At 43.5% G+C, this 12,138-nt stretch overlaps 1 protein-coding gene across 1 annotated transcript in view; it reads right to left on the bottom strand.

The window, feature by feature from the left end:
* Positions 1–12,138, bottom strand: part of LOC111863710 (TOX high mobility group box family member 4) — an 87,095-nt gene that overhangs the window by 25,050 nt on the left and 49,907 nt on the right. Inside the window, exons 4-5 of the mRNA XM_023850257.1 lie at positions 10,697–10,949; positions 7,132–7,247 (exon numbers count right to left, since the gene is read on the bottom strand). Coding sequence (XP_023706025.1) covers positions 7,132–7,247; positions 10,697–10,949 — 369 coding nt within the window. The remainder of the gene's footprint in view (positions 1–7,131; positions 7,248–10,696; positions 10,950–12,138) is intronic.

The raw sequence follows: 12,138 nt of genomic DNA, 5'->3' as shown, positions 1-12,138 counted from the left end.
TTTAACAGCAGAATATACTGGCAAATGAATGCTTTCATGAGCTCAGAATAATCTTTTATCTTTGTTAAAATAAATAATAGTGACAGAAATACAGGGTGATTCGTTTGGGTATGGGTAAAGGTATAATATTTTAAAACATGGACTGTTCACTTTTATTGCTTTATATATGACACATATGGCCTTCAAAGATGGGAGACGTATCCCATAAAGTGAGGTCCCCTTGCGGACACGGAGAAAGTTCACAACAGGAGCTCGGCTCTTCCCACGTGTCATTCAGCGTCTCCGGTATGATATGCATGGGGTGCGGCGATCTTTGTCTGCATCATGGATTTCACCCTTCTACTCATGTGAAATGTCGCCTAACATGAAAACGGCTACATGATCAAAACTGTGTGTTCAATTTCATTTGTTCAGCATGCACGAAAAGCGAAACACATGACTCACAAAATGCCTGCTGTTGTGATTAGCCACATTCCTAGGAATCGTAATATCGCCTAATTTCCAGGTTGTGTTAACATATACGCAACAGAGAAGCGATGTACCGATTAATACTTTGTTTCCATATCACTGTACCTTTATCCATATTCAAAGGGATCACCCTGTATAATTAAATTTGTTCTTACATATTGGCATGAAACTTGGTTCTGACTTTGGAGCAAGAAGAAAGTCAGGGAACATAGTGTCGAGGTAAACAAGCAGTCATAGAATAAGTCGTGTAACGAAGGATGAGATACAACTATGCAATGGAGAGCTTTAGAATTGCTACGCTTCATGTATTATTGTTTTTGTAATCAAATAAAGGCAGCTACGTCTGAAGGTATTATTTTTTTTATTGCTAGCGCGGTGGGACTAAGTCCCTTGTACTGCAGCCACTTCTGGCCTATTGTACCAGCCCCAGACGATAGGTGAGGGTGATTGTGGAGCAACTGGTGGAATGAAGATTGGCAGGGGAAACCGAAGTACTCGGAGAAAACCTGCCCCGGCGCCACTTTGTCCACCACAAATCCTACTTGACCAGACCCGGGATCGAATCCGGGCCGCCGCGGTGGGAAGCCAGCGACTAACCGCTTGAGCTATGGCGCGGCCACGTCTGAAGGTAAACGTAAGATGTAACGGGGTCAAATGCAGAGGGTAATTATAAACGGGTCTCACACAAGCAAAACATAAATTTGAATAAACTGGCTCAGGAAAGGTTTTAAGGGGGAACTTTTTTGGGAACGGTGACGAACTTTCGGGCTCCTTAACGTGGTATTACCTGATCACAAGAACAACTATCAAGCGCCGAAGATGATCTTGTAGTATGAAGCTGTTACTTTAATATGAGGTAAAAAGCCAAGTTGTACCTGTGCTTAATAACCATACCATGTAGAAGTATGGGGAGTGGAGCTACAGCTCCAGACATCTTTAACCTTGGCACTAAATTGACGTGAATGTTCAGCTTCATAGGCTTATGGAAACAGACGTATGATAAGCAGAAGTTACCGGTCGTCGCCTGTATCAGTCTTGTATTCCCGAATACGCCACTTGAATTCCACTGGCCAGATCGGCAAAGGCAGTACGTCAGTCAATACACACCAGTGTGCAGCAAAGTCATTAAAGAATATTGTCATACACGGTTTGTCTCCCGAACAGAATCGCGGTACTCGGCGGCTCCTAACTTTTTTTTTCCTTGGCACTACAGCCCCAGTGGGGCTAGGCCTACCTCCATGAACTTCCCCATTCACGGCTCCTAACTTTATGCCAGTAATCATGTTCAAGTATAGGGATCAGTTATACGTAAATTTGTCCCTGTGCTTAACTAATTAAGCACCACACAATGAAGGCGTATGGGGGAGTGGATGTATGGAACCACACTACTTATAATGTAGTAAACAGAAATGTTATGTCTGATCATTGTCGTTAAATGCACATTTCACTGTCATCTGGACGCAATGTCGACACTTCGTCAGTGGGGTAACTACGCTATTATGACGTGCTGCGTCTTTGTTTCTGTCCAGAGAAGGCGTGGCTCGTTGGCATCTCTTAATATGTCTCCCCCCTTTTTTCTGTAATTGCTTCCTTGGATTTAGAGAAAGCAACAAATTAAATTATTTTGTTCCGCGTTTACCAATTTCTGTGTGCGCTGGAATTGCGAACAAGGTTATTTTTCTTTCTGTAAAGCAAAGTTGTGCCTGTGCTTAATCAGTTGGGGAAGTGGAGATACAAGACCACCATTCTTGAACTCGACACTGGATGGCAGTGGTTGGCTTCACGACCCTGCCGCTTTATTCCTAGGGAACGAGCCAGGGGTACCCGCTGGATAGGAGGCTGGGTGGTCCTAAGAACTGGTCTTGCACTACCAGGAATCGAACCCGTGCCATCCAACCGTTAACCCGTCGCTACACTGCCAGTAGCTCGCCGCGGCACAGAGAAGACGAAACAGCAGTGACGTCATGCAACAGTACTGAACTCACAGATCACTAACACTTACTGAGTACCAACATGTATACACACTGAACGTTCCCTTACAACTAATGGGCTCAATTTTGAAAGAAAATTAGGCTTGCCCCCTTCTTACCTCCCACAGTTGAGCCCATGAGGAGGCAACAAGAAAGTAGAAATATTTCCTTCTCTACTATTCTAAACTGAATAAAAACATATGAAATATTAAATAAGCAGTAATGCATCGTACTTAAAATGAAGAAATGTGATGTCATAAATTTACGACTGCTTAAAAATGAAGGGGATCCTTTCCAGTTTATAGGCAGTAAAAGAGGAAGACGGGAGTGGCAACCATCTCCAATATCCCTATACACAATTCCATAGTCCCAAAACGTTGTAGTTATTTCCAGTTTCAAATATATTTTCCAGTCATGTCTGTATACAACCTTTGTTGTAATTCAGAATGATATATATTATAAATACACATAAAACAGTATATTTAAGACACACAGCATTCACTACTTTACTCAGTTGTGATGGATGCATCAAGCAATGAGAACAGACATCTCGCGAAATCAAATTATCCATGTTTTCTCTCCACCCGCAGGATGGCGCAGCGATGCTGTGAGGGGTAGGAGATGTAGGGGGATGACGTCATATGGAAAGAGAAGCTTCTATTCTTGTCGAACGAGGACGACAGAGATGGGAAGATGGAGGAGAGTTACAGAATGGTTCTTTCTGTATAATCAATAAAACATGGCCCATTTGAATTGCAGTATTCGTCTGTCAACCAGACTACCTCATCTCTGATACTCCCTCTCGCCCTCCTCTTCGCACTCACCCTCCCCTTTTCTGTACGCTAGCCGCCATTGCCTGCCCTTGTAAATATGCTATGACGAAAATTGGAAATTCATGTATCCGACTGTACAACAACGAAGGGAAAAAAAAAGCAGTGATGTCCGTGGATATTTGAGGCCGAAAACGGTCGGACTGATAGCAGATAACTCTGTTGAAGATATAATTGCTACTAGCAACATGTCCGCCAAAAGTAAATGAGCTCTACACAAACTTTATACGTCTTTCTTCATCCTTTTCTTTCCATTTCGAAGATAAAAACTTGGTTCTTTCTCTTTCTGTCAGAAGTTTGATCCGTTAAGGAAACTCTTTGCTTTGCTCAAGGCATCCTTCATGGGATGTACGCGCACATACACACAAAAAGTGTATTCACCTTTCCTTAAGAACTTACTTTGTCCCTACGGACAGATGCACCAGTTGGCTCTTTCCTCATGTCCCTTGCTACTGGTTGGAACAAGTGAAGTGATGGTAAGCTGAAGAGAAGATTGCGAAGAAAAATATCACGCTTATGCCTCACGTGACGTCACGCGCTCGTCCTTTGTTTGATAAGCAACTAAATCGGTGGTAATCCCAAGACATTCCAAGCTAAGCGTTGTAAAGCTGGTATTCCTTAAGTTATGACTACCGTCTGAATGAAATTAAAGTGTACTTGGTTGCTTTGCTGGAGAAAGAACCCCCAGCCAACTTATAAAGTGAAGGCGATTTTAATTAAACGCAATCAGCGGTGGTAAGAGGCAATCGTAGGAGACGCTACGTAATCCGTCCTTCCCGCCAGCTACTTCCTACACGTTAATTACATAATAATAAATAATTTATTTTCAGTTTTCAGTTAATTAAAACTTTTAAAGCAGTCATTAATCACTGACGTAATTTGTGTCTTGTTGAAATGTGGAAGAAATTTAGAAACTCACATTCAGGCTGCGTTTATAATGTAAAACGCTGAAGAGAGATTACACTCCCGCAAAAGTCCCTGGGAAATCTTCCAACGTACATAGAACATTTCGACTGAAACGAGCTCCTGGTTTATCTTCATTATGAATAAAACGACTGCTCTTCTTTCTTATTGTTTTCTACCTAGAAGCGAACTTCTGTTGTTCACATTTTCTGCAAGATACGTGTACTGAATTGCATTTTGACTGCGAATTGTATTCATTAATATCAATCTTCACTTTGTACATTAAAAGTTTCTGAAATGCATTTTAACAATTGGGAGTATAGTACATGCTTGTGACACCCGCCATAATGCTCTTTATGGTACAGAAGTTTCTATTAGTTGAGGCTGGAGATCGAATATCGAACGCATTCTATAAGTCCCGCTTTTCAAATTGGACAAATCGATAATCGGCACGGAAAACGGCGGGGGTCAGAAAATGTACCACACATACGCACACACTAATCGTATTGTCACGCGATTGGGTGCATATAGACGGGGTTAGGGCAGGTAATCAGATCATATAAAGTCTTCTCAGTTTCCACTAGCCGTTGCTTGATAGTGGTTTCCAACAGCGGACGTTTTTCTTTCCTCTGGGTTCCCGAACTGTCCCCGGGCTCAGCTTCCAGCTTCACTTTTCACAATTGCAATTCTCCACTGACTCAACAACTGAACTACTGGTCCTCGTTATACAGCCCCAGCACGGACCACACAGAAAACGTCTTTTCCAGTATTACGTGGTCTCTCGTTTGCGGGGAAACGTGTATACTGAGGTGTTCCCTAGGAACAGTTATTGTACTGTGGCCTCTTAACACAGTTGTTACTTGGCAGTGGGTCTACATGTCGCACTGCTCCTTCCTTAAGGCTCTTCGTCCCGAGTAGCCTACATGCTTACCGCCATTTCTTAATATCTGGTAGGCGCGGGCAAAACTACCCTAGAGTGGCCGGCGCTCCTACATCTCTGGCACTTCAGCTGTGGGTAGTCTCTTCTTTCTCTTGGGCGGTGGCCGGCTTCTCCATAATGTCTTGACAATCATTTTTGGAATCCCGACGGAAGACCCGGCTGCTAGCTTGATGGCTGCCAGAACTACGATCTCTCTCAGGGACTCGTTGACATATCCCTTGCTTCCCAGTCGTAGATGCTGTTTCAGACCTCGGTACCTTATGCCATTGTTGCACTTCTGCTGTGCCCGACGTCTCTTCTCGACCATCGGTCCTTTATGACTGCGGCCCTTACGTCGTGGCGAGTTAACCGTCCGCGGCGCCTTGCGGCCAGGCCGGTCTTTCAGAGTTCCCACCGTCAATACCGCAGTCTCTTCTTTAGGAACTTCCTGATGCTCAGCTACAGCTTATGTTTCTTTTAAATTCGCCTCCAAATTTTGGCCTTCCGTGCTTCTGTGCCAGTCTTACTTTCAGCTTCCGTTGGTTCCTGGCCTCCTTCTTTTCTAGACAAGTCTCCGTCGCTTCTATCCGAGCATCAATCCGGGAGATGAAGGTACCTATCTGAAATTTCATTTCGGCCATTGTTTCTTGCATGGTCTCTGCCCTGGCTTGGTGGGTATCAATCCGGGAGACAAGAATGCCTCAAAGAACCTTAAACTTCTTGTTATTGGCCTCTGTCATGGTTTCCTGCCATCTTCTGGCGGCTACCAGACGTTCGAAATCCGCCGTAATTATCCGTCTCCTGGGTTCAAATCTGATGGTGCACAACTCACACCTCAATTCAATAGATCAATCAATCCTATCCCAATCCTTGAGTGACTACAGATGGGTATTGGATTTATGACAGGATTATTGGACTCTTTGATGCATAGAGCGCATGACTACACTTTACAGTTCACTATTACACACAAACACACACACACTAGTGTCCACAGTCACGTCTTCAATGAAGTTGCTTGGTATCGGCTTCCAACGGCCGATGTTCCCCTTCCCCTGGATTCCCGAATGGTCCCCGGCCTCAGCTACCAGCTTATAACAGCAACATCTCACAATGACTGTACCCCAGCAGTCACCTAACTCATTAATTGACTAACTGCAACAGTTAGAGTAGTTTGCCACCAACCAGTCCGCCTTGGCGCCAAGGCTCATGAGGCTTACGACTCTTTGCAGCTGAATCTTTGCGGTCAGTCTTTATGTAACATCTTCTCTGACGAGAGGATGGGTCTAACTGGTCCTGCTTATAAGATTTCGGCCTGGACCGCATAGAAGACACCGTTCCTCTGTTGCAGTGCAATGTTGCTGTGGAAACATGCTTCTTTGCTGGGCCGTCACTTAACATCGGCTGTTGTATAGTTGCTTATTTCGCGGTCGTTGCCTACCAACGGATCTACATGACATAATATTATTTCCCTTTACTCTTTATCTTACCTTGTAACCCTTGAACCAACCTGCTCAATCATCCGGTAGAAGAACCCTTGAATTTAGTAACACTAGTGTCAATGTCGGCCATTAGATACTTTCCCCGGCTAGTTTCATCCATAACTCGAAACCCATATGATCTACATTAAGGTTATATCCCAGTCATCTTTTCTATCCACTTTCAAAGACGTTTCCTCATTATATCTCTGGATTTATTTCTAATCGCTGCCATTCTAACCGTATGCCCAGCCCGCAGTAACCGCCAAGATTTCATTACCCCAACGACAGTAGCCGACCTACATAGATCAAGAAATTCCTCTCTATGAACATATGCAAATATTCCACATTTGCATTTGTTTCTTCATTACCAGCTCTGCATTGCATATTTTCCTGAGAACTCTGAATCTTTTTCTACTCAACACACAAACACAGAAGAGAAGAGAAGAGAAGAGAAGAGAAGAGAAGAGAAGAGAAGAGAAGAGAAGAGAATAAACGAATGTGATTTTGTGGAGGTCGGTAGAAGATATATTAAACAACTGTAAAATGGTAAGGCAGGTACTTACTTCTGAGGTTCATTTGGGTCTCGCTTCTTCTTCTTCTTCTGAACCTTGGGCTTCTTCTGAATTTTAGCCAGGCCGTTATCAGCTGGCTCTGGCGACGGCCGCTTCATACCAACCATCTGCAAGGCGAATATTAATTGTTATTCACAATAATACTGTCTTCCTGCATTTGCGGTTTACCGCAATCTACAAGTCGCGAATCCAATAAGAATGACAGCGGTCCTTCAATTGCCAAACGGAATATGAAAACTGTGAAAGAGAGTATCTTCGGGGATATAACACCGTATACTCGGTTGAAAGTCAACTGACGTTTCGAAGAAACACGTCGCCTCCATCTTCAGGAACGAAGAATAAACCAAACAAGAAACCTGTGTGAAGTAGCTAACCATGCTGATTTCTTGTCTACCTTATTGTTCTACCCTGAAGATGGAGGCGACATGCTCCTCCGAAATGTCGGTTCACTTCCAACAGACTACAAGGCGCTATATCCCAGAACACAGGACTCTTCATAACCACCGCTGTGAGAACCTCAACTCCTAGAACTCTGGAAAACATTGCCTTTTCGAAGCAAAGTCCGTATATTAACAGACAAATCTAAAAGAGGTGAACAGAAATTGAAGTCCGTGCGTTATGGACAGATCTAACATATTCATTGCCCCCGGTTACTGTCAACATTGGCCACCTGTTCAGTAATTATTAGACTACGGGCATTTCTCTACAGAGTCCTAATCTTCCTCACCAAGGTGAGGTGAGGTGCGTAATTATTAATTCGTGAACAGCCTGCAAATAGAACCTAGCCAGTAGTACAACTACAAGGTTAAAAACGTAGTTTATCCTGTGCTTAATTAAGCACCATGCCATGAAAACGTATGAATGGAGGCACAGTTCCACAATTCTTAACCTGGGCACTACATGGAGGAGAGTGACCAGCTTCAGGTACCTGTGGTACCCACTGCAGAAGCAGCTGTGAAGGTCCCAGTGCTGGTGTGGACGCTGTGGAGAAGTGAAGATTTCTTACCCCTGCAAGGAACCGAACCCCCGCTGTCTAGCCCGCAGCCCGTCGCTATATCGACTGAGCTAGCCCGGTTCCCTCTTCCATAAAAGTCTAATATAAACAAGAGTTTCTGCATGAGGTATCTTATTACATACGCTCAGCGAAATTTATTATTTCAAAAGCAATTCTAACAAAACTTAAAAGTCGTCAGAACTTGGTCCCTTTTTAGTAGGAAAGAAAAATCACTCAAACTTTACACATTTATAACTGTGCTTTTATAGTCCGACTTTATGTTGCAGAACAACCATTTGCAGAAGCTATTTCGCGAGAGAGAAGAATCTCTTTATAAAATGGAGGAGATAACAGGAGATCGAAAATTAAAGTGTGAGAAGAGTATATGGAACTTTCATAACTTAAGATTTCTCTGAAAGAAGTGCCAAAGATTACAATATCGAAGTAGTCACTGCGAGTATCAGCAGGAAGACATGTCAATGTGCTTTCATTTCACATCTCATGCAATGTACGAGGACAATATCAGATTATGAATCAGCCAAGTATAGTTAAACCTATCTATGTTGGCCACCTGTGGTTCCACTAAAATAAGGCCAACTTAAGCAGGTGGTCAACATACAAAAGACAGTATTAACATTTCCCATTTCGGTGTCTGTAGTGACTACATTACATATGTTCATATTACTACAATGTTCAGAAAAATGTTTCTCCAGAGGTTATTAACAAATTAATTGCCTAGTTTATATGTTTTTTGTATCATTTCATTGTTTAAGTTCTCCAAATCTCCCAGGATTTTATCAATGTTCTTGTGAGCATGTAAAGCTACTGACTTGGCCACACCAGACTCGTCATCAGTTGTTCACTTTTGTCTATCAAGTCCAAAATCAATTCTTATGCTTAATGTTTATATAATTTAAGTTCTTTCGCTTTGAGCCCATTACACGATTTTTTTAATTAACAATTTAAATTTTCTATTACACGACACTGTGTCTAGATTCTTATAGAAAGAATGTTAAGATAGGGCCTAGTTCACAGAGAAAGTATGTGACTGGATATTGCTTGGAAATCATAATTTCTTTATAGAGACAGATGACTGAGAATTACTTACTATAAAGCATGACAAAGGTCCAAAGGTCAAATTAGATTTGTACTTCTTGGGATATCTGAATATTGCTACATTATAAATAAGAAGTTTTAGGAAGAACTAATCGCTTACTTTATTTGATACAAGGACCGNCCAAATCCCAGAAGACTGCTTTCTTCATAGTCACCGCCGTGAAAGCCTCAAATCTTACATGACCTGGGTAGCCTAAGAATTAGGAAGGAAACAGAGACAGCTGGACAGACACGGACATATGCACAGAGGTCAAGATGAGTTCATAAGTCTTTTATTTGTTTTCAAAATAAGGATAGTAAGCTAATAAAAAGGGAAGCCGGAAGGTTGAAGGTTCGATACCCGATGAGGTCATTGGATTTTTCAATTGACCTAATCCTTCCAGCTGCACTATGACCCCGGTGTCAACTCAGTCTCCAACAGAAATGAGTACCAGGAATCTTCCTGGGGGTAAAAGGTGGCCGGTGCGTAAGGCTGAGAACCTTACCGCCATCTGTGGAACCAAGTGTCTAGAAAATGTGAGAGCCTCGACGTTTCACAACGCTATGGGCTTCCACGGCTTGTTACAGGGATAGGTTTACCTTTTTTTACTTTTAAGTACCCAAAAGGGAAGAAACGGGTTTTGGCAGGTGCAAACAAGGGGCGAAATAGTGGAGAGGGTTCTGTTGGTAAAGGCTGGTACATTTTTCTGTGTGGCCAAAACTAAAAGTTTAAAGTATACAATTGCCCGTCCCTTAAAGTGAGATAAGCAAAACAATGAACCGCGATTACCCAGGCTTCCTATTCACTAGGTACCTGGGATGCTTTCCTCAAGGATAAAGCGGTCGCAGCATGAAGCTGATCACTCACATCGACACAGCGTCTGGGTCAGAACCGTGTATGCGTTTATCTGAACTACTACCACACCCCTTCAGGCGTGATACTTAAGCACTGGGCACACTTTGACTCTGTGCGATGTGAAAATCACACGTCTGCTTCGCATCCTAGGGGACAATAGTCTTCAACTCTACCTTTACGTTGCAAGCAAATAATATGGGCGCTGATCTTTAAGTACCTTATTTCGGAAACAATTGGCCAGTGCCGATCCGTGGACTACAGTTTAACTCTTTAAAACCCAGTGGTTACTATATGTACCACCCACTTTAACATACTAAGGTGGCACAAACATGTACGAGTCTGGCTCGGATTAATTTAACCACACACGGACGACTTTGGCTCACTGGAACCCGAGCCGAGTCGGACTCACGAGCCAGACTCGTACGTGTACGGGCCCCTAAGACCTTGGATGCTCAAAGAGTGTATTTGTGTTTCGTACGGTTCTTACAATAAAAAGTGGTCTTTTCCTTAATCAGCGTTAACCGATTAGTCTTTTTAGCGGAGACGTAAATGTCTCCTGTGAGGTACGAACCGAATTTTTATCACAGTTACAAAAGCATGAAGACGCTCACCATGGCAGAGTGCGGTGTGCTGTCGTCACTGTCTTCACTCGTGGTTGTGTTTTCTTGACCTGTAGGGGGGCTGCTACGTTGAGGGGAGCGACCATATGTTGCCTGCAGCTGTCCCTGGGGAGGCTGTCCGTGGGCCAACAAGAGCTGTGGGTGCTGTTGCTGCTGTTGTTGCTGCTGGAGCATCAAAAGCTGAGAGCCGGCTTGTCCTGGACCGGCCATCGTATATGTCGGCTGAGGATTGCTGTATGTTGAACTGCAAACACAGAAGCCGTACGTTACCACCATTAAACTCCTTAATTTCAACAATCTCCTTCAGTGCTGTTCGTTAAAACGAATGTGGCAACATGGCAGAGTGAAACAGGAAACACCGCGCGGGAACATGACTCAACATGCATAATTTGTGCGTCGCAGCAGACAACAAAAGACTTTTGGTATGCCACTGCATTTAGAACCCTTCTTGCCTCACAGGTTACTTTGCGACACTGTCAGCATCTGGACTATAGAGCGTCGACGGTAGGACAGACGGACAATAAATTGGAAATGGCTTGAAAGAAAGCGGTTCTGACTTAACAGAAGTACCATCCCGAAATTTGTCCGGAGGGGCTGAGGAAAACCACGAAAAACAGAATAGCCGGTCTCTGCCATGATTCGAACACAGCACCTTCTGAATACAAGTGTGGAGGGTTACCGCTACACCAGCCTGTTAGGTGTTTTGAATTCAAATGTGACGAAACACACATAAGGGTTTCTCTGAGACAGGATGCCGTGCAGTTTCCTCTAAGTTTACCCACGTTTCGGAGGAATGTATTGTCCCCACATTGCTCTGCTTGTTTGGGTGGCTTATTTCTTGAGCCTGAAGATGAGAGGCAGTATGTTGCTCCGAAACGTCGGTAAACTTAGATTCTAAAGGGTTCTGACGATGGTGTATAATATTCAGAATTACTGGGTTTTTGGACTTTGTCTATCGTCCGGTATTCTGGAAACTAGAAAACACAATGTTTCGGAAACTGGATCTGTTTCCGTCCTCAGGTGAGAGGGGGGGGAGACACCTACTCTCTTGGGTCCCTTAGAAAGTGAGGTTAACTCTTTCTAAGGGATCCAACAGAGTAGGTGTCACATGTGACCTTTCTGCTTGTAGCATAGGGCTTCAACCAACTACGCAACCTAAGGNTCTTGTTTTTCACACAGATAGAGTATTTGAAAAAGCTGTCCAATTTCTTTCTTTCAGTGAACTCCGTGGTTTTAGCCCGCAAGCGAACTATACCGACCGAGCGAACGCCGCTTGTCGGCGAAGTTAGTGCCAACTCTAGCGGGTAGAGGGTGTCGCGTGGTCAGCGCAACGAAACCCCACGGCCTTTAATTTCGGGTTTCTAGACCGGATAAATATAGAACCATGTTGAAAATAGAATCTAAGTCATTTTCGAATTTGAAGTAACGATCTA

The sequence above is a fragment of the Cryptotermes secundus genome, unplaced genomic scaffold (genome assembly GCF_002891405.2).
Source record: "Cryptotermes secundus unplaced genomic scaffold, Csec_1.0 scaffold429, whole genome shotgun sequence".
NCBI lineage: Eukaryota > Metazoa > Arthropoda > Insecta > Blattodea > Kalotermitidae > Cryptotermes > Cryptotermes secundus.
The sequence above is the reverse complement of the archived record's forward strand: the minus strand, read 5'-3'. Positions and strand labels throughout refer to the sequence as shown.